Genomic DNA, 27,679 nt, shown 5'->3' with positions numbered 1-27,679 from the left:
ATGGAGACCAGCCATACGGGAGGGGCGGCGGTGAGGGTGGGGGAGACGGCCTTGGCTTTCCTGAATATCAGAAATGGTCCGTGTATGTAGATGTTCGTTTTGATCAGTTTTTTTGTTGTTGTTTTTTTTTTTGTTTTTTTTTTTTCCTTAATCTGAATACAAGTTCCTGTGCATGGGCTTCATGGCTCCACAGAAGAAGAAGAAAGAGGTGTCAACTAATGTCAAGATGAAGATGAGTGAAGAGGAGGGGCCTGGGGAGGAAGACGATACACAACAGTTTCACAGGTTACTGGATTCGTCAGTTTGAGAGTTTGTGGTCAGCTCAGACACAAGACATGTTGTAACTTTAACTCCTTTTGCATCATTAATTTTATGGAATATTTAATAACATTCTCATGGACTTTATAGTGTCGGTAGAAATAACCATCCAGATTTATGCTCTTTAGACTCCAACAAGTTCCATTTTCTAGAACTCAAAATTAAGTAGAAGTCGGTGCTGTTTTTTTATGGCTTCACTTAAATGAAGAGGATTGTGACTTACTAATGTGAACTGGTCGTAGACCTGCATCAGGTCCTCCATCCTGTGCTGTTCCAGCACCACGAAGTCGTCCAGCGTGGCGCTGCCTTTCCTGGCACAGTCCTGGCAGTGGACCACATACTGCTTCTTGGAGAGGAGCTCCCGCCGCACAAACAGCAGGTTGAACACCTCCACCTACAATTTACGTAAACAAACACACCCAGACATACATTTAAATGGTGTCACACACTCTGAATACCTTCAACCTAAAGACTGTCATGTCTCTTGTAAGTGAGCTGTGATTTGTGAGTCTGGATGAAGACAAACGGCAGACAAACTGCAGGATGATGTCATCCACAGACAGATCCTGGAGCTGCTGCAGACAGTGAGTAATGGAACAATGCTCTGACACAATGACAGCAGCTGTTAAATGGGTGATGGAGACAAGCTCAAAAGCTAAAAGCCCTGTATTCAAATAAAACCATCAGCACAGCTGCTAATTAGAGAAACAAAAACAGAGTGCCCAGAGCAAACTGCACAACTGTAGAACCAATTTCCCTTCCAAGTGCTCATATCTATTGTGTACTTTGTTCTTTAGTGAAACTCCAACTTCACATCTGGAGGATAAAATACTACCAAGCTAAATATCCTACTATGGATGATTGACGAAAAAAAACAAAAAAATCTAAAAAATAAATTATATTTCTAGTGAAGAAACAGCATCACTTTTATCCCCTTATGCTTTTGGTACCAATCCAGTGTATGGGGTGTTGAGACTTATTCGGGATGTCAGCGGGAGATGGTGTGACAAGCGTGTCCCGTTAAAACTCAGTCGTGCAGCTTGAATGTTCCTGTGTGCTGAACTGACCTCACAGATGGTGCAGTAGTGAGCCGGTTCGTCCCTGGTCCTCGGCCTCAGTACAGTTTCTTTGCCGGCCGACACCAAGGCCTCCTTCACCCACTGGCACTGCTTCAGCGTCCGCAGCAGGCAATACCTGCAACAGCAACACACATATAAAGGATCCCACGCACAATCCAAACAAACACAACGTGCCGAGAGAGACAGATGCTGTGACTCACTTGATCATCTCAAACAGCTTGTGGTCAGACACTTTGATGTTGCGAGCCATGTTCCAGGAGAGGTGCACCATGGGAACCATAGACTTGACGCTCTGGAGCTTATTCCACTCGTAACGCTCCACAGCCAGCTTGTACTGGTGAGCTGAAAGCAGAGCATCAGCGATGGTCATGCATTTTAATCTTAAGTGTACTGTGAGCCTTGATGTGAACAGCCTCCTCTTTCTGTCAGCTAGATTGAAAACTGCCTCTTAAATGCAGCTGGTGTCAACAGGAAATAAAATCCCGCTGTAATCAGATCAGCAATCAGCTAAAAAGGTCAACAATCATCTAAAAAGCATTTCAAACATCACAGCAAAGGTCATCAGGTCAGACATAATTCCTGTTTGACATGATTCTTTTCCTCCAATGGGTGTATAAACCAAATTCTTTGGCTGCCTTAAATAGCTGAAGACTAAGAGGAAGGAATCAAGGGAATAATCAGAATCAGAAACTAAACCCACTTTAACCAGTAAGCTCTATAACTCAGAGGGCACCTGTGAGAGGTCCTACGTTCCAGGCGATGTTGTTGCACCAGCCGATGGCCTGCACCCAGTGCACTGTGCCGGTGTTGAGCCACACCAGGTCGCCCGGACGCTGGATGAACCGATAGACGGGCACGTCGGCCTCGTACAGGTCCTCCAGGTTGGGCCACCACGAGCCCATCAGGAAGTTGATGTTGTTCCTGCGGGGGACGAGGAGAGAGAGCGTTGTGAGGAGGGCTGGGGTGAATGAAGGAGGGATGGAGGAAGGATCAGGGGTGCACTTCATCTTACTTTTCACAGAAGTTGCTCATCACTCCCCAGTAAGGCTCAGGTACCGCAAACCACTCACAGTCTCCTGGTCCAATGTTGATGTTGACGGCACAGAAGTTATTGTGTTCCTGGTGACCTGGAAACAGGAACACAACCTCCTCACTGGAAGTAATGTGGACATCCCACCTGATGCTCAGCGAGCACAAGAGAGCATGAAGGAAACGAAGTGAGTGTACTCACCTGGTATCCTGCTGCCGGGGACCTTCATGTAGAGCTGAACCGTGTTCATGCCCAGGATGGTGTGACCCACGTGGCTGAGCAGGTTGCCGGCCGACACGACTCGAGCGAATGCCGGCAGCTTACTGAGCTCTTGGAGCTGCTGTTTCCACCTGGTGCAGAAACACCACGGTGAGATCACAGCAGCTTCAGGGCTGAAATGTCATGATGATGAGATGAAAGCCATACTCACTTCCTTTCGTCCGACACATCAATGTTTGTTCCAAACTTGATGTGCTTTAAAGGTCCCCTTCGTTTACGTGCAACACTGATGACACACAGAAAGACAATTTCTCTTGAGCCACAATACAGTGCAGCATAAAAACACTTCTGCCAAAGCCAGCAGAATACTGGGACAAATTAAACGCAAGTAATATAAAGTAAGTGAGTATATGGAGCAATATAAGACACCTCTCGGCTGATGCTGGCTCTGCGTCTGAGGGCTCCTTCAGTGCCTTCTTCTCATTCTCCTCCTGAAAACAAACAGGGAGAATATCAAAGGATTTGAAAAGTTTTTATCATCACATGATTTCTTTCAGTCTGATGAAAAACTTGGCTCCTGAATATCTTTTGTTGAAAGAAATCCAGTTTCAGTGGAACTGACCCGCAGGGATTCCTGGAAGGACGCAGCCTGATATTGGGCATATTTGGCTATGGTGGTGTGGGTGCGGGCGCTTTCGCACCGCCACATTTTCTTGGTGCCTGTCGGGTCCCAGTTCTCATCAGCGGGCTGAGAGAGCTGAGTCCAGACCTCCACCAGGTGCTCTGGGTTGGCCTCTACCAATGTCTTTGTTGAGAACAGACCCAGGTCTGCAGAGAGATGGACAGTCTTGTTTGTTCTTGCAGTAAAACACACTTTTAGTTGTTTTATTTTGAATGCATTTACCCAGTTTGAGTGCTCCAGCCAGTCCTCTGATGACAGTGACAGGGTTGGAGGGATTTGTGCAGAACTGGTGCAGTGGAGGGAAGAAAGCATCCCTCTTGTTCTCCAGCTGTCAGACAGAAAATTAATTCACATAATTAATTCACAGTGAGGATGTTTAATGGGACAAATCAAGTAAACCGATTAAAACTTTGTTTACTGCTACAACGTGACATGAAATTATGTTGACATGTCCTCCGGTGTCACTCACATAGATGCTGGGAGTGGGAGGGTTGAGCTTGTCTTTGGCCAGGGCTGGTGAGGGCGGAGGGGGCAGCCGGGGTGGGGGGCACTTATCGAGGAGGATACTGCTGTTGGAGAGACCATTCTTCCCCAGATTTCTGCACACACAGAATGCAGAAGACCGTTTCAATGGGCCGACGATATAACACAAAGGAAGAAGTAATTCCAAGTTTCAGAAGGGAAAATATGAAGTTACACATTAAGGGGAAAACTCATTTCCATTTTGGAAAAAAAAAAAAAAATCAAAGCAATCAAATGAAGGAAGCTATTCAAGCTGAGTAATGTCTGCATGGCAACACCACAAGCTCTGGCCTTCAGTGTTGTTTACAGTTACATAATCATTTTTCTCTGCTTCTGCAGTTTCTCTGTGATTCCACTGGGAGGAGACATCTTCAAAACAAAAACAAATTATCACAAAGCACCAACCTTTAATGCAGAGCTAATAATTTTGGAAAACATTCAACAAATATATCAAATTATACAGTGAACATTTTGATTTATGAAAATTATACATTTTTCACTCCTATCTAATGACCAAGATTTAATTTTCAGCCAGACTTCTTCATCTTGGCCTAAATTCGGAAGCCTGGATTGTCAGCAATAAACTCAATTTGCCACAACGGGATGTGACGAAAACAGAATGTGGCGTTTGAAGCTCACCTGCAGGCCTTCAGCACGTCTGTGGAGCTGGGGTAGATGGATATTGACGACGATGAGGAGGAGGAGCTGTGTCCGTGTGGGGATGTGGTTTTGAGGCTGGTCACCATCGGAGGCTCAGCCTTCAGCGGGCTTTGAGAGTCCTCAGAGATGCCACCTTTACCGTTACCATTCACGGCTGGTGCGGCAGGTGCGGTGGTGGCGGCGGGACTGTGGGCGCCTGTTTGTGTGTGTTCTGAGGATTTGGGCGAGGGTGTGGCAGTGGATATGGCAGAGATGGGCGAGGAGGCAGCTGAGCTGCCCTGCTGGTGGGGGGTGGAGGGCAGGACAGCTGGGTGGATGTTGTTGACTTTCTTGTGGGACTCTGGCGTGGTGGATGCTGTAGATACAGTCCCTTCTGACGGTCCCCCACCCTCATCGGGGCCCTTCCCCCCCACCAGCAGAGCAGATAGTCTAGGATTGTCTGCGCTAAGGCTTGGCTTCTCGCCACCTTCTGCCACCTTGCCGCCATCCCCCGAGTGGACATGATTGGCTAGGCCGTCTGCCTGTGCCGGTTTGCCATCGGCTGATGGCAGTGGCGAAGGCATCTTGCCTTCTGAGCCTCCGTTGCCGAGGGACACGGCTGCCGTGACGAGGGCGGCTGCGGTGTTGCTATCTTTGGTAGCGGATGCACCGGTTGCTGCTCCACCTGAGGTAGAGGAGTGTGGGAGGGAGGGAGGGGATGGGAGGTGGTTGTGGGGCTGCTGTTGTGGCGATGGGGCGTTAGTGGAATGTCCAACCTCATTGTTGGGGTGCACAGGGGCGGTGGAGTTGGGGGTCTGTGAGTGAGAAGGGGTACCCTCAGTGCTCGAGCCTGTCGCATGTGGAATAGAACCCTTAAGCCCCTGAAAGAGGAAGAGAGCAGAAGTGAAGAATACAAAGACAGAATTGAAACCTTGGGGAGCAAAACAGAACTTGGTAGAGGGAATTTTATTTTTGTGCCTTCTCTTACCTGAGAGGAGTTTAGGTGCAGGGCCTGGTGCGGCGTGGCGTCCTGTATTTGCGTGCTTTTGCAGGTGTGAGGTAGCAGTGCTGCGTCGCCGCTGCTGGCAGGTTGCAGGTAAGGCACGTCTCCGTTGGGTCCTGTGTCCGTGGGCCCTGGCTGATTATTACTACTACTGTTACTACTACTCTTACTATTGTCACCCACAGGTAAGGAGTCCAAGGGTTTGTTAGTCCCAGGGCCCACAGGCCCGTTGGCCAGAGGGAGAGGCGGACACAGGGGCCGGTGGGGTCGAGTGGGGTGGAGGCTGGGGTTGGGGGAGGGGAGGGAGTTGGAGGTGGGGCCATTGGGGAGAGAGGGTCGCACCTGACCTCCTGAGGCATTCTGTCTCATCTATAAACAGAAAAACACATCCATAAAATATTTTATAATAGTTAAATAGTTAAACCTGGGGAAAAAACAACAACAACACAGTGAACTACACCCCTTTAATTAAAACCACCTTTTTATCTGTCAGTGAATTTTACTGTGCTCAGTCGTAGCTTGTTAACAAACTGCTGTTAAACACGCTGACGCCCAAAAGTCGTAAAGCTCCATGCCTCGATATGACTGTAGCACAAAAGCTTATGGAGCGTTTACTCTCTCAATTATCATGTTCATGCCTTCACAAGTTCAGCAATTGTGATGTGTGCTTTACATCCAGAGGACCTGCTTCCATGACACACGGTGCTTTATGCTTCTTTATATTTCTGTCTCTGAAATATTCATACACTGCCACAAATTTGGTGTAAATTATACAAGTTTGGGGCTCTAAATTATTAAAGCCATTTGTTCCTCTGGGTATGCAGGTGAATGATGTATAAAGATAGAAGATGCCATTTCTGTGTGAGAAAAAATGCTGATTCATCAGATTAGATCAGTCAGTCAACTTTCTAAACCAACACAGCGATTGGCGAAGCTGGTTCTTGGCCTGGAGCTTTTTACCTGATGCTGGTGCTGCTGCATCATGGTGAGCTGAGCCTCCAGCTGCTCCAGCATCTGAAGCTGCGGGGGCTTCAGGCTGGCCCGGTTACTCCGCAACTGTTCCAGCACCTGAAGACAAGAGAAGCCGCAGTTCACATCAGAGTGGAAACAGGACGTGGCCTCTAAAATAAAATGCGAGGTGATGAAATGAAACTGACCTGTAATTTCTGTGGGGAGAGGTACCAGTTGGGAACTGGCTGTGCTGGATTACTGGCCCAGGAATCACCCTGAGTATCAAAAGAAAATAATATTTTAGATGTAAAAAGTCAAATTAAGGGTGCATTTGTGTGTGTCTTCTTAATAATGCATATTTACCTTTGCAGGGCTAGAGGCTCTCCTCCTCTTAGCTGGGCAGGACTGGTCCTCTGCTTGGCCCAGTGAGCCCACATGAGGAGGCAGAGACTGACCCGAGCCCCCGCCCTCTGCACTGTGATTGGGCTTACAAGCCTGGAGGAAAGGAGATGACACGGATGGAGGCAAGGGGAAGCAATAAAGGACATAAAGCCACAAAGAACAGAGGGAGAGGGAAGAGAGGAAGAGGAAAGAAAAAATGAAGTAAGTGTGGGAAACACCGATGTAAAATGAAAAATAAAAGGGAAGGAGCGTGTTTATTATCAAGATGTGAAGCAGCAAAAGGCAGAGGTCAAAGTATGGCAAGAGGCAGAAGTCAGAAAGCAAAGAAACGCAGGGGATGTAGAACAGGGAGGAGAAAAAAGCAAAACAATAATGTTATTCTGTGACGTATTTCAAACTAACAAGCATGGCATCTAAAACCATTCCTCTCTGTCAGGTGTTGCAACAGAGCAACAACAGCCACGGGGCTTTTCTTCCATTTTGAGGAACAATGGCGCAAATTTGCCACGACTGCTTCTCCTCAATACCTGCAGCCCTCACAGCTGTCACAGTGAGTCTTAATGCAGTTATTCACAGCAAATCAGCACGTTACTCATTACATTTCAGCCTATGTATGGGAATTGCAGCTCTTTAAGGGCACAAAAGCATAACTCAACCTGTAAAGCAAAAGATTACAACACATTCTATGCACTGAGCCTTATTATCTCTGAGGGAGCCTATGAACCAGATGTGACCGCTGTGACTGTTGTTTTCTCTTTTTCCTAAAGCGATGGAGAATATAAAGCATCTAAACATGTTACACTTCATAATGTCAAATCAAAAGCTGCTGTAATCAGTGTGTAATTACAAAAATATAGAGTATATTTTCTCATATGATCCAGTCTAAAGACCTAAGTCACATCTGACCCATTTGAAATGTATCCATCAGTAATGTCCCTGTTCCCAACTGATTCACACTGGAATAGGTCTCACAGTGAATTGACTCTCACCAAGTCAAAGCTGCTAAATCAACATATTCCAATGCTATGTCAATAACACAACAGCGATCACACACACAACATGGACACACCAGAGCCACTGGTGTCTATTCTATGATGAGCATGAATGAATGAGGTTGAGATGGACACTAGGGGGCGTTGCTGGGACTTTGTGAGCAGCTGCAGGACATCTAAGGTCAACGACTGAAGGGGTGTGGGTGGGAGTTGGTGGGTGGACAGAGCCAATGGGAAGCCTGGGTGCAATCTACGGCAGCACGACCTCACCGATCACACTTGGACAGCACAGTCTAAAAGGCCAAACGTCAATGAGTGTGAGAATTAGACACACAGCCACTTGACTGAGAATTAGAGCATTTTAATCTCTTCAGAAAGGCAATCTCTCCCAGTCTAAACCAAAGCAGATTAAGAGCAAACAGTGTGGTCCAGGTTCAACAACTTTGCCTCCCAAAACAGGATTTGTCAATGAACTGCAGGGGTGTAATCCTGAATTCCACATTAGATTAAAAACAGGATTAATAGGAGCAGAAATTGGATGGGAAAGAATTAAGAAAGGCCTGCACACGTGCTTTGTTGGTTTATTTATTTCACATGAGCTGAGCGTGATGGGTGAAGTCGAGTGTCGACTATGCTGTGAAAAAGAGAGGGACTGCAGGACGGGGTAACACTTGGCCGGACACCACCTCATTCAAATCCGATGCCATAAAGCTGCCATGGACTTTATTGCAGTAGCTACTGAAACGAAAAGCGAGGTTCTTATTCAGCTTCTGTCACCGTGAAGCAGTGAAGAACTTGACTGAAGATACCATTCAGAGTATTTTTGATGCATGTTGTTGGCTTCTTTAGACACAGCATGGAGGGTGGAGTTGAGCTCAAGTGCTACCCGTCAGTATGTACAACAGTGCATGCGCTTGTGTTGATTCATAGGTATGTCTGTGTTTACATTCCGATTATGTGTATGAGTGCCTGTGTGTCTGAGTGTGCACTCAGTCAAAGGGAGGGAGGGATGGGGAGGGTGTAAGTTGCTCTATCTGGTCTCTCACCTGCTGTGGTGCACTGCTCAGGCCTCCCTGCCTGGAGGTTAGCTCAGCTGGGATTGGTAGACTCCATGCTTCCTCAATAAGAGGGAGCATTTTACTTTTACCCTGTAGGCTACTGAGCTGGGGGTTACTCAACTGAGCCTAGGGGAATGGAAAACGACGTGAAAAAACAAAAAAAAAAGAATAAAACACAAGGCTTAAAAAAAAAAAAAAGAAGAAGAAAAAAAAAAAAAAAAGAAAACGATGACCTCAAAACAAGGAAATGGTCAGCAATGGTAAATAGGTAGAAGAACACAAGTGAAGCTAAGTTGGACACTGGCAGCAAAATGCAAACTTGTGTCTTGTCTGGTTTGTATATTTAGGTCAGGTACAGCATCAACCACACAAAGAGGCATTACTACTTGGATGACATTCAGCTACAGTAATCCCAAACACAGTTACAACTCCATTAAAACAAGCAGCTGAGCTTGTCTTAATGTCATGAATTTATGCTAATTTAACAGGTGGAAATGCAACATTCCTTCATGCATATGTAAAGGAAAATGACATTGCTTGGACAAAAATATAGATGAATAAATTAACACGTGATATGGGGATTGTTAGAACCCCAGTTATTAAAGCTGTGGTTGATAAATAATCCCCAGCCAAGGTAAATTACCTTAATTTTTCCCCAAGGGAGTTCCAATTATAGTTGCAGGACAGAGTTTGCAATGTGGCGAGGTTTTGAAAGAACGGAGGTCATAAAACCAGATAAAATAGAGCACTAACAGACACCTCCTGGATTTTATTCTATTTTAAATCCTGCATTTGCTTTGTTTTGGCTCCTTTGAGCCTAATGGGATAATCATGTCCCTGTGGAGTGATCCATGGACTGTTTCAACATGACTGTGGCCTTGCAGGAATGTTAAAGAACTGCAGATGGAGTGTGTGATAATGGTGGTGCAGGGTAAAAACCCTTGGAGATTGCATTCACTTCTCCTTGTGCTGAAGGGAGCGCCTGCTTTCTTATCCCATTACTACAGCACAGAAGGGCAAATTCAATTTTTGGTTGGCGACAGGGTTCTTTTAATGCTTTCTCATTTTCTGTCGACAGTGTCACTGCCCGTCTCCTGCTCACAACCCTCATTCGTCATTCCAAAAGTTTTTTGGAGGAGCTTCAGTTAGTTAACTCCAAAACTGACCCAGGCATTTTTCTGACGGATCAGCATCTGAAATAAAAACCCTGCCTGATACAGTTCTGAGGCTTTGCTTGGTTCAGCAGGTATGTTTGCTGTCGAACTGGGCAAAGTGAGCTCTGCGAAAACACTTGCAGATCACAGATCAAAGAAGCCCAATAAAGAGCAGCCAGAAAATCTTTTGAAGTAAACAACAGTGTGCATCCGATTGCACCGAGCAGAGTAGTGTCCAAAACCCCTGATGTTCTTCCCTCAACACTTTTACACAGAACAACGGCAGAACAACAGTACTGGAAAGTGTAGATGTGTTGCTTCACTTCCTTAATGCATTTAACTGCTTTCAAAAACAACAACAAGAGAGAACCCTCCCTATCCAAGGTCACCACATCCGTCTTTGCTACAATTTACAGGTGTAACACACCAGCATTTGAAGTTATGTATACTTAAATGCATAATATATATGGAGGTATCAGATTGAAGCTGCATCCAAACTGCCAAACTATGATCGGGGGCACATCCTGTTTTAAAATCCCCTCTCCACCCACCTGCAGGCATTTGATGCGGTGGGTTAGCGCAGTGGTGTTAGTGCAGCCCTTGCTGCGTGTGGCATTGATGTAGCACTTGATGGCATCATGCGGCTGGTTGCAGGACTCATACAACGTGCCCAGATCCATCCAGGCGGCGGCGTGGCTATGGTCCAGCTGCACGGCACAGATGTATGCCTGCAGAGCGTCCATGGGCTGGTTCTGCTGCTGGTATAACACCCTGAGGTGAAAGTGAGGAGAGAAAGCACAGAGAAAGGGAATGATGGGGGGGGGTGACATAGACAGTGAGGAGAAATTCACATTTTTCACACAAAGAGCAAAGAAAATACAGGGATTTAGACAACAATCGAAAATCATTGAAAATGGTCTCTGGTGCAAACACCTGCTGAACAAATAACTGCAGCCTAAATTATCCTTACCCTATAGAGCACCAGGTATCTGCACTGGCCTCTGATTTATCGATGGACTGCCGATAAGAGATGAATGCATCCTGGACCTTCCCAATACTAGAGTAGCACCTGCAGGGGACACAGGCTGTCAGGATGTGCAACAGACATGGGAAACACTTCAACATTCGAAACGTGTCAAGTAAGCGAACCAAAGAGAAACTGATATACAGCTTATTCCTGCAGGTTTCTCCTTTTCAAAATATTTTCCATGACGTACCTGCCAAGGAAGTACCAAGACTGTCCAGAGTTGGGGTCGGCCTCCAGAGACTTCTGCAGACACTGGATGGCATAGCTGTCCCTGGTGGCTCTGTCCCCGAGTTGTTCCACTGTGTGATGCATCCAGCCTGGCAAGTGTCAAATTATTCAATCAACCTCTGAGATTTCAATTCAAATCTGCCTCAATCAGCCTTTCTCAGTGCTGATATGAATCACATTGTTTTCAAATGACAGTGGAAGATTTCCAACGCACCGCCTTAAATAAGACAGAAGAGAAACTGAGGTTTGTATTCTCAGTTTCACTGGAAAGGGAAGTTCCCCTACAATACAAAAATAGAATACATAAACCAAACAATCTACAATCAACTTACCTAGCTGCTGCAGGGTCGTGGCCTTCACCTGTGCAGGAAGATCCTCCGTCTGCAGAAGGCTCTCATAGGCCTCCTTGGCAGCCCGATACCTTTTCTGGATATGGGGAGGGGAGGGTGCCACGAAATGTACAGGGTGGGTTTGGAAGAATGTTGTGGGGGAGATGAGGAGAACAAAAAACAAGTGGTTTATACCACTGTGGACTGAAATACGCAAGACTTGCTGCGTAAGAACACCAAGTAATCATCCTGATGCCCCACCCCCTCCTCTAAATTTAGTCTTTTGTATCCAAAGATTTGCGGCACGCAACGCAACTTCAGCTGCAGCGCTGTGGTCTGATACAACACAGCTACTGTACCTCCCCACTGAAACCGAAATTAAGAGAAAGAGACCACCAGCATACAAAAGAGGGGGAGACAGACTTCCTTGTTTCCGTGGCAACCCCCGTCGATCGGCTGCAAGTAATCTCCTATCCCCTCCCGCATGATACCCACTCATGCACGCAACCTGCTTAATTTGTCAGCACCTGGCTCCAAATCCACAGAAAAGCAGGCTATCGCCGGCATTCAGACACCCTGAAATTTTAGAGTGGCTTTCAAGCTTCAGCCTGAGCATGGACCATCAATCAGCATGCAGCTCTTACACTCACAATTACAAAAGACAGACAGAAAACAAATGACTTGTGTCCTTGGGAACAAACCTAACTGAAGGGAAGGTTAAATTCAAGAATGAGCACTTACCTGAATTTCATACAAATGAGCAATGTGGAACTGAACTGTGAAAGAAAAAAAGAAGAAACGTGTTAGCCAGAGGTAATTCAGCATTTAAGAAGGATTTCCCACCCTTTGTCAGACCCAGTTTTCCCCATAGCCTATAAGTCTTTGAAAAGTGCTACATTGTCAATACATAGGTGTCAGAAACCCAAGGCTGCCTGTCTACATTAAGTGTAACAGAACAGATAGGTAGCTGTGCTCCTGGCAGCACCTTCCTTTGTCTGGAGCGCTGCAGTGTCTGATCTAAGCTGCCTGAGTGACTCTCAGCAGATGGAGAGAGAGAGAGAGAGAGAGAGAGAGGTAGAGAGAGGAGGGAGAGGGGGGGAGAGAGAAGGGAAGATAGACGGGGGCTGCCCTTGCTGTGTGTGTTAGTGAGAACAGGAACGTGGGGGGACACGATGAGGCAAAGGCAAACAGCAAGAGGTTGGGCAAAAATGGATACTGCTGTCGCCAAGGTAACAGGTAGTGGGGTGGGAGAGATGAGATGGCAGCAGCATATCAAATAATGCCATTGCTTCAACCACACTGAGCCCCGGCAACTGACCATAATCTCATACTTGATGTTGGAGTTTCCCGCAGGCAGCAATTTGGATCTGTGTAAGATCTAAAATATGTTCTTGTTTATCTATTTTATTCACTAAAACTAATGTCAAATGTAAAGCTTTTAAGTATATTATTAATAGCTGTACATTGTGTTAAACTGCTCGGGCTGATCTTCTCCAAGTTAGTATATTCGTAATATATATATTGCTTACTTTCAGCTTTGGACAAAGTGCAGGGGTTGGAGTCAATCAAAGCCAGCTGAAAATGCTGCAAGAGAAAACAGGTATGTGTCAGTAAAAGCTCACCCAGCATGACAATTGACTGCCTGGATTCTCAGTATCAAAGCGACTACCCCCCCGTGCATGATAGTGCTGTATTTGTCAACAGCTGTCTGCAGCAATTCAGCCGATGGCATCGTTACGGTGGGAGCCCTGTTGTTTTCTGTGTGATTCCGCTCACTCGTGGTGTAATTTCAACTTTAATGTTGACAGCACCCGCACTCTTCCTGCATGTGCTTCACGACTAATCTGTATGGTGAGGGTGGCGGTTTGCCTTCACTTTGAGGCTCAAACTAGACATTAAGTGTTAAATTAGAACAGAGGCTTATTCTTTTTGTTGGTTTAGGTTTCAGGAAGCGTTGTAATGGACCTACCTTTAGGCTTGACTCATAGTCTGTGTTGACTTTGAACATGAGACCCAGACGTAGGTGGATCTCTTTGGCCCGGGAGAACCCTGGGTCAATGTACAGCACCTCCTGGAATGCTTTGATCGCCCTGCGGGAGACATGATGAAGAAAGCAAAGAAGGATGTGTCAAAAACAGACAGATGAACAGAGTAAAACAGGACTGGAGGACCGTGACCAGCTCCAGTTCCACTGTGAGGTAACATTTATTCCCTTTTTCTGGACCCAAGCAGCTGAACAACAGGTGTGAACACAACCTAAGCTGCAGCATGTTCTGCCAGTCAGACAGTTGGCGCTCTTTCTAGTCACGTTGCATGCGTACCATCCTGAACTAATACTAAAGATGTCCCTTACACACTAACTGGGAGATCAGCTCATTTCTTATTAACCTCTTTTGCTGTGCTTTCCTTAAGTCAGATAAAATCAAACCGAAGTTGCTGCAAAGCCAGTCCATGCAGGGCTGTATTTGCTGAGGCCTGGAGTGCTTAAAGAAATGCAGATGACCCTTCCTGGTTGTGGAGTTACCATGGATACTACGTGGGACAGCTTCACTCAAAGGCCATTTTTTTCCTTCAACTGGTAACACACATGCATAAACATTTGCAGATTACAGCTGAGCCATGTGAGTCAGGTCTCTCCACTGTTTGTCTATTCAAGTGGATTCGGCTGTTTATCAATGGACTGGTTTTGGCCAGTTCTGAAAAAGGCATCTCTCTCACATAAACAGGTTGACTGCACTTGACTCCAGGTGAAGATGTGAAGTGATGCAATCATTCACATAATCTGTATTATTTCCTTAAATAATATTGTAAATAGGTGTTTATGGTAATATATAAATGGCTCAGCTTCTCAGCTGTAAATCTACTGCACAGACTGGAGTGGTATTGATCTCCTCAGGTCATCTAAGAAGTAGCTATTAATTTGACACTGGAGACACCCTTTGCTGCTATATCTTGATTCAATATAGATGAAGGAGTTTTAGGCATTCATGTGGAATTGTTCAAAATGGAGAATATACCTGTAGTTACCGTGGGCTCATGATTGTGTAATGTCTTTATGCAAATGGAGTACTCACCACTGAAAGGCATTATAGTGGAAGTAGACCATTCCCAGGCCATACAGAAAGGCAGCATTCTGGGTGGGATGGGGAAAAGGTTATCATTTAAAGTTTTCATTCCTACAGTCAGTCAAAGTAAAATTAAATAAAGGTGGCAAAAAATGTGCTGTAGAAGAAGTTAATCTTGTATTTTGCTAATTACTGAAGTTACCGATCAATCATTACATCATATAGTTTCCTCATGTTCCATACTTGTAAACAAAGCTTATATTCATTACATAACCTTGCGGCAAATGCTATAGTTCAGTGATCAGCTAAACCAATTATGAGCAATCAATGTCACCGCAAAGTGTGACATTTACAGGAAAAGAGTTCAAAAAGACTATGACTGAAACCGCATCTTATACCAGCACCTAACCCAATTGAGACCAAACATGTTTCCTGTGAGTGAGCAGATGAATGTGTGGGAAAGACAACACCTTTGTGTGTATGTGTGTCACTGAAAGAACCAAGAAGTATCACTGACTGAATGAGAAACTATGCAAACAGGCATGTGTGTCTTACCTTCCAGTAGTCTGACTGTAAACTGTAGTACCTCTGGTATGCCGATAATGCTGTAATTGAAGGAGAGGAAAGCTGAGAGTTAGTCGGAGGAGAGATTGTGCAGAGTCAGCAATTATGTCAAGCTGGAAGGGAGCCAATCTGCACACAGTGTGTTTATGGGACAGCCAGCTGCATGACTGCCATGTGCTAAAACATTAACTCAAAGCCAATTGAAGATCAGACGAGTGGTTACTGAGTGCACACCAGAAACGAACACAAGATAAAACAATTGACTAAGCATCTGCAAAGGAAAAAAAAAAAAACAGCAACAACAAAAAACCATGAGGAACGGATGACTGTGCAAACCCCTTAAGGGCAGACGAAGACAAGAGATTACTCACCTTTCGGGTAATCCTCCAAAAGGAGGTTGAAGTGGCCAAGCTGGCAGAATAACTCTGGCTCCACTTTGCCCTCGGCTTTAAGGATGAGCGAATCATAGCAGCGAACAGCCTGAGAATGGTACAAGAACAAACAAGCTCAACTGTGTGTGTCTGTCAGATGTGCATTCATGCATGACACTCCATCAGAAAGAAACATGTAACCATCCATGTCTGCATCATGCAAAGACGAGAAACGTGTGAGGACAAAGTGAGGGAGAGCAGAGAGTTCACAAAGAACTTGTGAAATTCACAGCATGGCTGACATCAGCTCCTGAATTCTGGCCAAACTGACTCAAATTCTTTTCAGCAGATAAATATCAGACCTAATTCAGTGGAATGTAGTTTGCAGAAGATAAGAGTGTGCAAGCTTTTTTTTTTTGTTCCTCCTCTATTTAAGATCTTTCTGCCTGATAAAAAGAAATATAACAGCCGCTGATGCATGTGAACTGAATCCACACAACAGTACGGAAATTTTAGCAGTGGACTGAAAGAGCAGTGGGCAGTATCTGCAATGCGTGTGGTAAACAAGTCTGCACTGGCACCACATCTAACCATTCTCTGACAGTTCTTGTGCGTTCACCGAGCCTCTGTACAGCGGCAATTTATCTCTACTGACACAGGCACAGGTGAATTATTGCTCTGTCCTTAATTCCATGGGAAAATTTGCTCTATGCATGCGAACAGTCCCAACCAGGAGACACAGTTGGCAGCAACAAGGCAAAACCTGGGAAAAAGTATACAGTTTCTTCAAATAAAAATAAAAATGTATACTCGAGAGAGTGACTGCAGACGTGTGTAGATAATCCGCAGAAACAAAACTATTGTGAGGCCACAGAGACTATTACGTCAACACCTCTCCCTTTTGGAAACTCTGCCACTTGAACAAAGCTTTACTGGTCAACAAACATTGCTGTTAATTCAAAAAGTCCAAAACAAAACAAACCACCAGACTGTCCAATTTATCCATACACCCAAAGAACGCTTCGTAATAAAAAGCAAACTAAACCAGTTCAATCTCCAAACTCCTGGTACAGCAGGCACGGCAGCAGAGTCTTTTTTAAATGTCACTGGAAAAAAGCAGATGGAATTATGGGTAAATGGCTGCATGGCCTTCAGAAAGAGGCTGCAGACAGCTCAACAGCTATTCGGTTAAAAGGCGATGCTAATGACTGAGTTTGGACAGCTATGAGCAGTCCAAGCTGTAAACAAGAAAACCAAATGTGCATTGTTCACGTACTTTCCCCACCGATGCAGGCAGCCCATTTTCTCTGGTGCCACACTGACATCACATCGAAGATGACTCAGCAGGCCCCCAATGCTGAGTGCCACTCTGCTATTCAAAGCCAATGAGAGGCAGCTGCACGACGCAGTGAACCTTGAAAAGGGCTTCCAAGTTTATACAGAAGTCGACAATTTCAGGACCTCTCGTGACGTCATTTTCATGGACGATCAACCTGCTTTCGATGGCAAAGTAACCTCCAAAACACACACAAAGGCCTGCTGTTTTCCCCTGGTGGGGAGAGCCACCAATGCTCAAAAAGCTGTTACATAATCAAATGACATGAATATCATTTTATATTCACTCTTCCATGCTCCTTGTGATTCCAGTGACATTGGGGAACCGGTATATCGACGACATCTCTCTCCAGCTACTCCATGCTATCACTATTTCCATTCTATCATCCGCTGAGAAGAGCGAGGGCACGAATACAGGTAGGTGTTCACTGAGCATGTCTTCATTTTCTTTTGTATTTTCATCATGAACAATCTGCACCAGCGGCATTGAAAATTTGTGAGAGAAAGCACAACAGCGACAAAAACAATTGTAGGGGGTGAATAAAGAGATGACTTATAGATCCAAATTTATTCTAACACAGAAATAAAAACCCAGACTGCTTTGAGTTAGTGTGCTCTCTAGCCTCTCACAGTGAGTATTAAACAGCATCAATGTGAAAAAGGCTCAAAGTTTTTCTGTTCCATCAGAAAACACTTCCAGATACAAGTCAGCTCAAACACATTCAACATGGCTTCGAGTCAGGCAAGGTAACAGAAGACTAGACTGAGTTATTCTGGTGGCAGAAGATGAATATTCTGACAGAGCACCTTTGTGCCATTCATTTGGTTTCAACCTGTGCAACGTTTCCTGGAAATACAAATAGGATTTGCCAAGTGTTGAGTCCCGGGTGGATCTGAAAACCTTGAAACAGCATAAAACTAAGCAACATCAGAGGAAACTGTCAGTGTGAACCTGGGGGTTTGAGTGTCATATCAATAAATGATGTTGTTTTCTTTTTGGTATTTGACGCTACAAGACGGTTGGATGATACAATTTCCTTTTTGTGAATAAAAATGCCAAAAACCCATTTGGCAATAACAGGAGTTGGTTAAATGTAACTTTCAACACACCAGCAGTTTTTAGGGCAGCAGGGCAATGTCCTGTAATTTGGTACCATTTTAAGAACCCTGCAGTCATTGTTATAGCAATTTCTACACTGGACCTGCTTTATTTTAGTTAGAGAAACAAACACTGTCATGGGTTAACACATTTTGAATTTCTCACTGGTTGGGTGATTTGAACCAGCAACCTTCAAACCCAAAGACCATTTCACTAACCTCAAGGCCACCAAGCCTCCCAGGACTCATGGCTGTTGGTGTATGGTTTCACAGCTTCATGACAGTTCGTATTAGTCATTTCCCTCCCTTTTATTTGTCACATTTAATTCACAGAAGAAGCGAAATAATTTGCATTAATAGCTTGAACTATTCACCTGCAGCCATGATGCAGACAATTGAGATACACGGATAAAACACGGAAACACTTGTCACACTTTGTGAAGTGGTGATTGTGGCTTTTATGGACCTTATATGCCTGTGTGCCTTGACTGATTTTAATTTAGCAACTTGATGTAAGGCAATAGAGCATGACAGGACACCCACTGATAGTGAAAGGAAGTGTTTTCAGTTTCATGCAACAGTGACCCAATTTACAGTTTAATTTACGAATCTAGTTTTACACTCACAATGAGCCAATGCTAAATTAAAAGTGTTGTAACTGTTTTGGCACGGAGGTCAACCACAGAGACTGCAGTCTATCAGTAACATGCTTGTTCGCTTTGGTTTGTCTTTGGAGACCTGAAGAACGTGCAAACTTCAAACAAACAGCTCCCAATCAGGGCATTATGAGTGTTTACACAAAGACTGTTCCCGCTGCATAATAACAACAAAAAAAAAAACACAGATACTGTTGCACCTAGACAGTAAAAATAAGAGGACATCCAAATGGATATCTTATCTTCTGTCAAGTTATTCAAAGTTTACGCCATTGCAACCCAGTTACCGTTGGTGATACAGTGACCCAGTTCTGTCAGCAATGTTGAAGCCACGGTTATCTGCATGTACACAAAGCAACAGTGAAGCAACCAGCCACCGCATCGTGCCAGACAGAGTCGTCACTCAAAACTAATGAGCTAGGGGCAGAATCGGGAGTTATAAAAGTGCCCTTTAAAATGCAGCAATGAAAAATGTGACAAAATGAGACGATTCCTGCAAATTGAATGTTTTTAATAATTCTCAGCAGACTCAAATACAGACAATCTGACACTGGAGTCAGACAAGGTTGCAGCTAACTGTTTTCAAAGCCATGTTCTGGTTCATTTGCCATTTTGTTTCCACAAGTCATTTGCAGGCGATAAAACTATTAAGATTCAGTGTGTCACGAATATATTGTCTGCACATTGGCAGAGTTTTAATGAAGCAGACTGACCTATAGTCAGCTTCCTGCGTCTGAGACATCAACAATTAATGTTCTCCTTGCCTCCTGGGATAATGAAAAAGTAAAAATTACACACTAATATAGTTGACCTACGCTACAGTGGGCACATAAAGTATTCAGACCCCTTTACATTTTTCACACTTTGTTACACTGCAGTATTCAGAAGTATTCAGACCCTTTGCTGTGAAACTCATATTTAATTCAGGTGCTGTCCATTTCTTCTGAGATGGTGCTACACCTTCATTGGAGTCCAGCTGTGTTTAATTAAAGAGATTGGACTTGATTAGGAAAGGCACACACCTGTCTATATAAGAGCTTCCAGCTCACAGTCCCCATAAGAACAAATGAGAATCACAAGGTTGAAGGAAGTGCCTGATGAGCTCAGAGTTGTGGTAAGGCACAGATCTAGCTAAGGTTACAAAAGAATTCCTGCTGCACCTGAGGTTCCTTAGAGTGCAGTGGCCTCTATAATCCTTAAATGGAAGACATTTGGGATGACCAGAACCTGAGCTCGGAGCTCTGAGATGGGAGAAAGCTCTGGAAAGTCAACCATCACTGCAGCCCTTCACCAATCAGCACTTTATGGTAGAGTGGCCTGACCAAAGCCTTTCCTCAACGCAAGATACATGAAAGCCTGCACAGTTTGCTTAAAAAAAAAAAACACATGAAGGAAATGTGTGTGTGTGTGTGTATTCAATGTATTCAATGTGTACAGAGACATCATCCAACCTGAGAGAACTGGAGAGGATCTACAAGGAGGAATGGCAGCGGCTCCCCAAATCCAGGTATAACTCAAGAAGGCTAGCTCAAAATGGTGCTTCTAGTCAACACTGAGCAAAGGTTCTGAATACTTTTGGCCATGTGATGTTTCAGTCTTTGTTCTTTAACAAACTTGTCTATCTTTTTTTTTCCCTCCCCCCCGCCCTGTCAAAATGGAGTGCTGTGTACACTGAGGAAAAACTTGAATGAATTAGCAAATGGCTGCAATGTAAGTGGAAAAAATGTAAGGGGGGGGGGGGGTGTGGGTGCGGTGTCAAACTGTCTATACCCACTGTATTGGCTGTGCAATTCTAGTCATTGTTTTATAGCATTAAATTCTCTGCTGATTGCAGCACTGTTTTTGTGTTTTGTTTTTTTTAAGACCAATAGTCATCACTTTCAGTTAAAATCAGCATCCAAGTCTGTATTTGTGGACAAACATTACCTCAGCAGGTGTCTTGTCAATCATCAATTTTAGTAGATTTTCATCTTTAAGTCATATGCTGTATATAGCAATTTGTAAAATTGTGGCCTCAATATTATAACATTGACAAAATAAACAGCATGCGAAACTAGGTTTTATTCTGTGAGCTCAGTCTTTGCTACATTCATACTAAGCCATCCCAGCCAGTGGATGAGATTTTGCAGTCAGCATGGCAGTCTTTGTTGGACAGAAGTCCATGCCATCCAGGTGATATGCGAGTCCTCATAGGACCTGCACACACTGCTACAGGAGGTGGACAAGTGTGGGAGTCTGCTGACTGTGTACCAAGCTCTAGCTCTGACAATTGTTTTAAACGCTACAACGGCGTTGGCACAAATAACATGTTCAGTGCATGATGTACAGAATACCACTGTGCTACAGAGAAAGCGATAAAGTTTCCTGAGCAACAATGTCAGTAACAGTCGTCACTGACATTAAACTAAGCCCAAACCATGAGATACAATACAATGGGCTGATCCAAGCTTGCAAAGCACATAAACCTTCAACACTTAGATAACAGATTGTGGGTTAAACTGCATCATCAGTTCTGTTTTAAAGTGAAGTAAAACAACGACCAGCTTAGAAATTAGGAAGTGCACAGTTTGATTTAAGCCAACAAGAACACAGTGACTGCACTGCACACTGTTCATAGTCGTTGGCGAATGTGATACTGTTTGTGTGCTGCTTTACATTAGTGAATACACTTCTAGGTATCCCACACCACCTAGCGAGCAGAGCCCGGATGGCCCCTCAAACCACGAGCTGTCAAGAGCACCATCTTCTCCTCACCATCTTCAGCTGCAGATCCCTCACAGGAGGGTCTCTGCTCTTTGTGTGCATGTTCAGCACAGGTGCTGAGGGGATCTGTGCACAGAAAGCTGCCCGGTCCGGATCACACACGGAACCAGCAGGAGGAGGAGGAGGGGGGGGGGGGGGGGTGAAAACTGTAAACAAAGGATCCTGACGCCATATAAGTCAGCCAGAGGAACACGCCTTTACAAAGAGGCCAGATCGGGAGGGAAACTTCCAACAACACCCGATTAAGACACAAACGATCCGAGTCAACACATTCATATCAAATTGGTTACACAGCTATCAGTGTCACTCCGCCGTGTCCCGCCATCTTGGACAGGCAGCCAGCCATTAACGTTACTAGTAACGTTTGTCAACTCGCTCACATCGAGTCCAAACGGGGGAAAAAAAAAACAAAACAAAAACCACCTGAACATGTCCAGGAGTCGGATCAGTGCAGCTGTGCACCGCCACAAAAAAAAAAATAAAAAAAATACAACCATCACCACCGAGATCGGTGCAAAAAAAACAAAAAAACACAACAAACAAAACCTTCCAGGTCCGAGCTAACCGGACCCTGATACCGTATCTGGCGCACCCACGGACGGCTACAGCTCCTCCGTCGCCTCCCTCCGCCACCCGAGGACGGGTTAGGAGCCTCTTAAGGCTCCTTGGCTGGATAAGGTCGGATGTGAGGGTGCAACTCTCGCAAACAAAACAACCTCACGGCCACATTAAAAACTTTTCCCCCCTCGTTGGTGTGCAATGTGTTCCCGGTGATCAGTGTGCTACACAAAACCGTGACGACGTTGTGTTGTTGGCTGCAAACACAAAAGCATACGTTGTATTGGGAAATAGCTGCCCGGCTAGCAGCGAAGGGCGGCTGCCCTGACAAATGTTAACATTATGTTCGAGTCGAGGATCTGGTCCGATCCAGAGAGCGAGAAGGGGAGGGAGGGGGGGTCCGGGGCCACTTCGGCTATCCCGGCTAGCGGCGCCGTGTAGCCGCAGGTGCAGGGTCACTCTTCATCGGATGAGAGGAGCTAAAACAGCGAGCTAGCTGAACGGCTAACAGAGAGGGGCTGCGGCTAGCTGGCCTAGGTCTCCTTAGCGAGTGGGCCACTTGCATACAGGCTGGGCTTCGCTACTTAGAAAGCAAATTCACCGCCATGCATGCTAGGAGGTCGGGTAAGTCCTGGGGATCGGGCGGCTGCTGCTGCTGTTGTTGTTGCCGCCGCCGCCAACACCACCACCACCACTGCCACCACCACCACCGACGCCTCCGCCGACGCTTTGTTGGCAAAACACATCCAGTTAAGATTTTGCTACCTTCATCAACAGGGCCTTCGTTCTGGCGCCATCTTCATGAAGCTTCTGAAATCCAAACAGTGAGCTGCAAACAAGAAGACAACATAGGCGGCTCAGTATCACTTGCAGAGCGGCTCGTGGAGCATTTTCGACAGGCGAGAGGCGAAAACTGTTAATTTTCAAACTGTGCGTGTGTGTGAGTGCACGGGGTTACTTTTCCGACCTGTCGATCGCCACCAAACTGTCCCTCTCCTGGGCTGTCAGTGTCGGAAAGTCCTCCTCTGTTTCACTCGCTTTTCCCGCCGCCATTTTCTTTCCCTCATCACCACCAGAAGAAGCCGAGCCGAGACTCCGAGCGGCAGCGCAGGCAGCGACGGCGAGAGACACACCGCACGATTGCATGGAAAAACGGCGACGCGGGGCACGGACGCTTGGCTCCGCCGAATCGAAGGAGAAAAAGAAAAGCGGAAGAAAACAAAAACGATCAAAAAACTTTTTTTCCCAGGATGAAAAGATGCGATTCGATATAGTAAATCCTTTCGGGGAAGGGGGGGGGGGGGGGGGGGGTTGTGGGGGGCGGCGGGGGGGGGGTGGAGGGGGGAGCGTGGTGAGGGGGGGGGTGGGGGGGAGAGAAGTGGTGGTGGACAGAAGCGCTCTCCGGGTGGATCCTCAAACGTCACATCTTTCTCCCCAAAGTGATCTTGTGCTGCAGTTTGAGTGAGATTTGCCGAGTACGGTGTCCAAAGATGTGAGTATTTCACAATAAAACGCGTTTCGGCCGCGAGGATAAAGTTGTTATAATTGTGTCACCTAAGCGAACCCACGCGCCGCTCTAGCCACGCCCTCTCCCCGCTCTCCAGCCAATAGGAGCGCCCCCATCCCACCATATGACTTCCCCCGCTATACCTTTCCTCTGTCTTAAATATTCATATTTTCCCCGCAAATCACGCATCTTTTACTTTGTTATTACTCTGAAAGGTGGTATTAAAACTATTTAACGTCACTCGTGTGCATTACAGTGCAAGAGCCTTCTTTTGCTGACGAATGCATCAGTTATTACGCTGTAAAAACATGTAATTTCCCATTCAGTCATCTGTATCGACACTTGTGTCCCAGCTGTCGTTTTCCCGTCTTATATTCTGTTTAAACGATGACCGCAATGCATCATCCGTTCCCGGGTTTTCACGGCATGCAGCTTCGTTTGTAAGAGTGCGATTTTTATCCTTGCGATGTCCACAACTTGCGGCGGGGGGTAAAAGTTGCAGCATTTGAGTTATAAAGTTGGTACATTTCTGAGCATTAATCAAACGATATCAGAGAATATTAACTGACGTGGCAATGCATCACAGAGTGGGCGTGGCTTCGCATTGTCAACATCCTGATGACATAACTGGTTTCTCCAAAATGGCGACGGTGGACCATAGAGAAGGTGAGTGATTTCGCTCGTTCAAAATAAAGTCGTGTTTACGAGAATATAAGCATGACTTTTGATTGCATTTTTCCTCACGCTCTCGCTATCAACGTGTTTAAGACCCCAAGAGAAATATTAGTGTGCTCCATATTGAATTGGCAGCCATTTAAACGCCAGCACGCTAATATTAGCACTCCCAGTATTGGGGGGATCAGCCATCGGAGTTTTCCAGTGCTTTTCCATATTAGAAGGTGCATTTTTAATTTTCGTTGTATTTGGACAACTAAAATCATCAGAGCCCTGTTTAAAATATACAATCTGCAATACAAACGTGGTGAAGTTCGGCGCGGTGTAATGTCATTTAATGGGAATTCACAGACGTGAAGGTGGTTCTACTGTATTTTAATCTTGACCCACAGCAGGCCAGGACGACCCAGAGAGTGAAGATGAGGTGTATGAAGTTGTGGACTTGACAGAATATGCCCGAAGACACCAGTGGTGGAGCAGAGTGTTTGGGAACAATTCAGGCCCGATTGCTGAGAAGTACTCTGTGGCCACTCAGCTCATGATGGGAGGGGTGACTGGATGGTGAGGTTTTGTCTGAGGAATCCATCTGCTCATGGGATCTCATCAATTGAGGCTATAAATATATCATTTCATGTCAATCCACTTTATGCAATTTTTATTATTCAAAGAACACCTCTTCTTCTCCTCAACACATGCAGGTGTGCTGGTTACCTCTTCCAGAGAGTTGGGAAAATAGCTGCGACTGCTGTTGGTGGAGGGTTTCTTCTCCTACAGGCAAGACTAAATAACTACAATGTTTACCTCGCCTAAGTCATTAGACAGTAGTGATAGAAAGTAATTCATCTTCTGAAAAAGCCATAATTTGTCGTCCTACTTCATTGACACCTGAAGATGTCAGTTGACTACCCTGCTGCTTACCTGGTCCTTTCTGCCAGTTGAGTGTTAGCTGGATGCAGGTCATTTGAACTCCGATGCAATGCCACCGGTGACTATATGAAGTATGTGGTCACTAGGCTGTCTTAAAAATATACATTGAAAACATCTTTATGGATTTTTATAGTGGTTTTTAGTAAATCTTAACATTTAGAAAAAAAAAATTTCTTCTACCAAAGTAGATTTACATTTTTCCAGACATGTCTAGAGTCTTAATAAACCACATTTAATAAGGTATCATTAAAAGGCAGCATAAACTGCTAGACGGTGTTGCAATAGAGCAGAGAAGAATTCATTTGATAAGGCCAATCAAGGAATCATTAGCTCAGTGGAATACAATTAAGAATGACCTATTAGTACAAACATATTGTGCCAATGCAATTGTAAACAGAATATATATATTTAAAAAAACATACATTTTGTAACTGAGTCCAAAGTACCTCTAGAGAATCAGTTCTGTGAATGTGAATCTTTTCCTACAGATCGCCAATCACAGTGGCTATGTGCAGGTAGACTGGAAGAAGGTGGAGAAAGACGTGAACAAAGCAAAGAAGCATTTGAAGAAGAAAGCAAACAAAGCAGCTCCTGAAATAAACACGTTCATTGAGGAGGTAAAGGTACCTGTAACAAAGCTTGCTTTTTCTCTAACGCTTTTGCTTTGTAAACTGACTGATGCTGACGTAACTAAAGAAAAGGCACCTCACTCATACTGAGCAGATTTTTGACATGTAATTAACTGGAGCTAAAATTGTGGCTTTTTTTTTTTCCCCCTTTTTGTGATGATGCCTTCTAGGTATTTATCTGCAAAGTAGCAATGCCCTCTAGTGGATTCTTAGCCACACTACACTTATTAGCTGTGACACAGTAGGCTGAAAAGAGACAAAAGACAGATATGTATTGATGGCAGTATGGATGTTTGGTGGCGTATCCATGCTGTTGAAAACGCAATCAGTAGATGGGTTTAATGTGTGATTTTCTCATCTTGATTATTTCATTTCCTTAATTTACGGCCACCCTCAGCTAATTAACTCCCATTTAGTTGGTATGTTGATGTTAATTTCTTTCATCTTTCATCTTGCTCTCTGTTGTTCCTCTCTCCTCTTGCGTAGGCCACAGACTTTATAAAGAGGAACATTGTCCTGTCCAGTGGATTCGTTGGTGGATTCTTTTTGGGATTGGCCTCCTAAAGCTGCTGCCTCCACTGCATTCTCATCTAACTGTGAATCACATTACTACATACATCACCTGTATCTCCACTGTTTACCTCTTAGCTCCATGTGTGCACTGATTTATCTCTTAATGGACAGAGGGATTGTATTGAACATTTAAGCATGATCTGTTGTGACAGTGCTGTTAAGTGTTTAATTGTCTTCTGGCTTATTTTTTCCTTTGGGTGGGGGCAGTGGTGGTTGGTTAAGTCCACAACATAAAATGAGAGGTCAGAATAGGGATCAGAGCGAACAGGGGTACTCGGATTGTAAAGACTGTCTTCTGTAGAGCTCCTCGTGGCCCTTGACAAATATGTCAAGCCTCCACAAACTGACACAGATGCTTCTCAGTCGTTCATCCCCTTGTGTATTTGCCAGGCAGATGCTGATTTCATGTTGTTATAATTTGGCATGTGTGCACACCATTTTAAATTTATAGCTAACCCCTTTTCAGAGCTGTAAATACCCACATAAGAGTAAATATCATATAAACACCATAGAAGGCAGCAGAGTGGGAAGTTAACACCACCCCCCAGTCTAGTGCTTTGAGGTATTTTTTTAAAGCTGTGAGGTTTGGCGAGTTTATGTGCCATTTAGCAAACACAATGCTGTTTTTAAATTTCATTACACTTGCTGGGGGTTTGAACAAAACTATTATTTTCACCCTGACCAGGAGTTATACAACACATATCACGTGCATTTATCACCACTAAATCTGTGAATATTCTCAATTTTAAATTGACTACAGAGACTATTTAACAGATTCCATATTCCCATAATGCTCAGCTCCACAATGCCTTTTAATGACAGGATGAGCATCTGCTGTACCCTAATTACCACCGACACAAGCTAGACACTAAAAGAGACACCAGTCCTGTCATTAAGGAATAATAATGGAGCCGTGATTCAGACTCCTACGCCCTCGCTATTGTCATTGAGCGTTTAGTAGTGCGAGTGTAGCAATAACACAACAGCAGTGCTGCCAAATAGTACATCATTATGTAAATTATCCACATAGGATATCTACACACAAGAGAACATTTAAGATGATAACAAGTTGCTTACTTTTTCAATTGCCTTTTTTCTTCCAGTGCATTATACAGTAATGTTTCAGATGTACATTTGTATTTGAAAAGCTTATGTCTCCCAACTGGCATTTCGTATGTGTCTTGTTACCTCATTGTTTCTATTTAATGTTCTTTTTCTAAAATTATTGAAACTGTATGAATTTTGTTGTGTCTCTCATTTGAAATAAATTTGCCTGATTTTGTTTTGCGTAGTGAGAGTGATGAAGCACATTTTTCTTGAGTGAT

General features: G+C 44.7%; 2 protein-coding genes across 9 annotated transcripts; one reads left to right on the top strand and one right to left on the bottom strand.

Annotated features, from left to right (window-relative positions):
* Window positions 1-91: 91 nt before the first annotated feature.
* On the bottom strand, window positions 92-23,357 carry LOC115055402 (histone demethylase UTY-like). Of its 2 annotated transcripts, XM_029521175.1 has the most exons (30): window positions 23,011-23,357; window positions 22,809-22,872; window positions 15,634-15,742; window positions 15,254-15,303; window positions 14,708-14,766; window positions 13,603-13,723; window positions 13,163-13,217; window positions 12,375-12,409; window positions 11,637-11,730; window positions 11,267-11,393; window positions 11,020-11,118; window positions 10,601-10,820; window positions 8,884-9,021; window positions 6,807-6,938; window positions 6,650-6,718; window positions 6,453-6,560; window positions 5,478-5,861; window positions 4,490-5,370; window positions 3,798-3,927; window positions 3,551-3,656; window positions 3,269-3,474; window positions 3,076-3,137; window positions 2,858-2,932; window positions 2,629-2,777; window positions 2,410-2,524; window positions 2,131-2,318; window positions 1,598-1,739; window positions 1,386-1,512; window positions 542-712; window positions 92-251 (listed from the first exon to the last, which is right to left on the bottom strand). In XM_029521175.1, the coding sequence occupies exons 1-30, from the start codon at window positions 23,187-23,189 to the stop codon at window positions 222-224; spliced, it is 4,425 nt and encodes a 1,474-aa protein (XP_029377035.1). In that variant the 5' UTR covers window positions 23,190-23,357; the 3' UTR covers window positions 92-221. The 2 variants fall into 2 exon arrangements, with proteins under 2 accessions (XP_029377035.1, XP_029377043.1); XM_029521183.1 differs by lacking the exon at window positions 8,884-9,021 and having other exon boundaries at window positions 23,011-23,356.
* LOC115055414 (FUN14 domain-containing protein 1) lies at window positions 16,436-27,645 on the top strand. 7 transcript variants are annotated; one of them, XM_029521241.1, is made up of 6 exons: window positions 22,473-22,667; window positions 24,137-24,216; window positions 24,621-24,786; window positions 24,924-24,999; window positions 25,641-25,775; window positions 26,268-27,645. In XM_029521241.1, the coding sequence occupies exons 2-6, from the start codon at window positions 24,192-24,194 to the stop codon at window positions 26,343-26,345; spliced, it is 480 nt and encodes a 159-aa protein (XP_029377101.1). In that variant the 5' UTR covers window positions 22,473-22,667; window positions 24,137-24,191; the 3' UTR covers window positions 26,346-27,645. The 7 variants fall into 7 exon arrangements, with proteins under 7 accessions (XP_029377110.1, XP_029377101.1, XP_029377083.1 ...); XM_029521223.1 differs by having other exon boundaries at window positions 22,476-22,667; window positions 24,618-24,786; XM_029521231.1 differs by lacking the exon at window positions 22,473-22,667 and adding an exon at window positions 23,470-23,535 and having other exon boundaries at window positions 24,618-24,786.
* Window positions 27,646-27,679: the final 34 nt, after the last annotated feature.

This window comes from Echeneis naucrates, chromosome 2, assembly GCF_900963305.1.
Source record: "Echeneis naucrates chromosome 2, fEcheNa1.1, whole genome shotgun sequence".
NCBI lineage: Eukaryota > Metazoa > Chordata > Actinopteri > Carangiformes > Echeneidae > Echeneis > Echeneis naucrates.
Note: the sequence above shows the minus strand (reverse complement) of the source record. Positions and strands in the feature narration are given on the sequence as shown.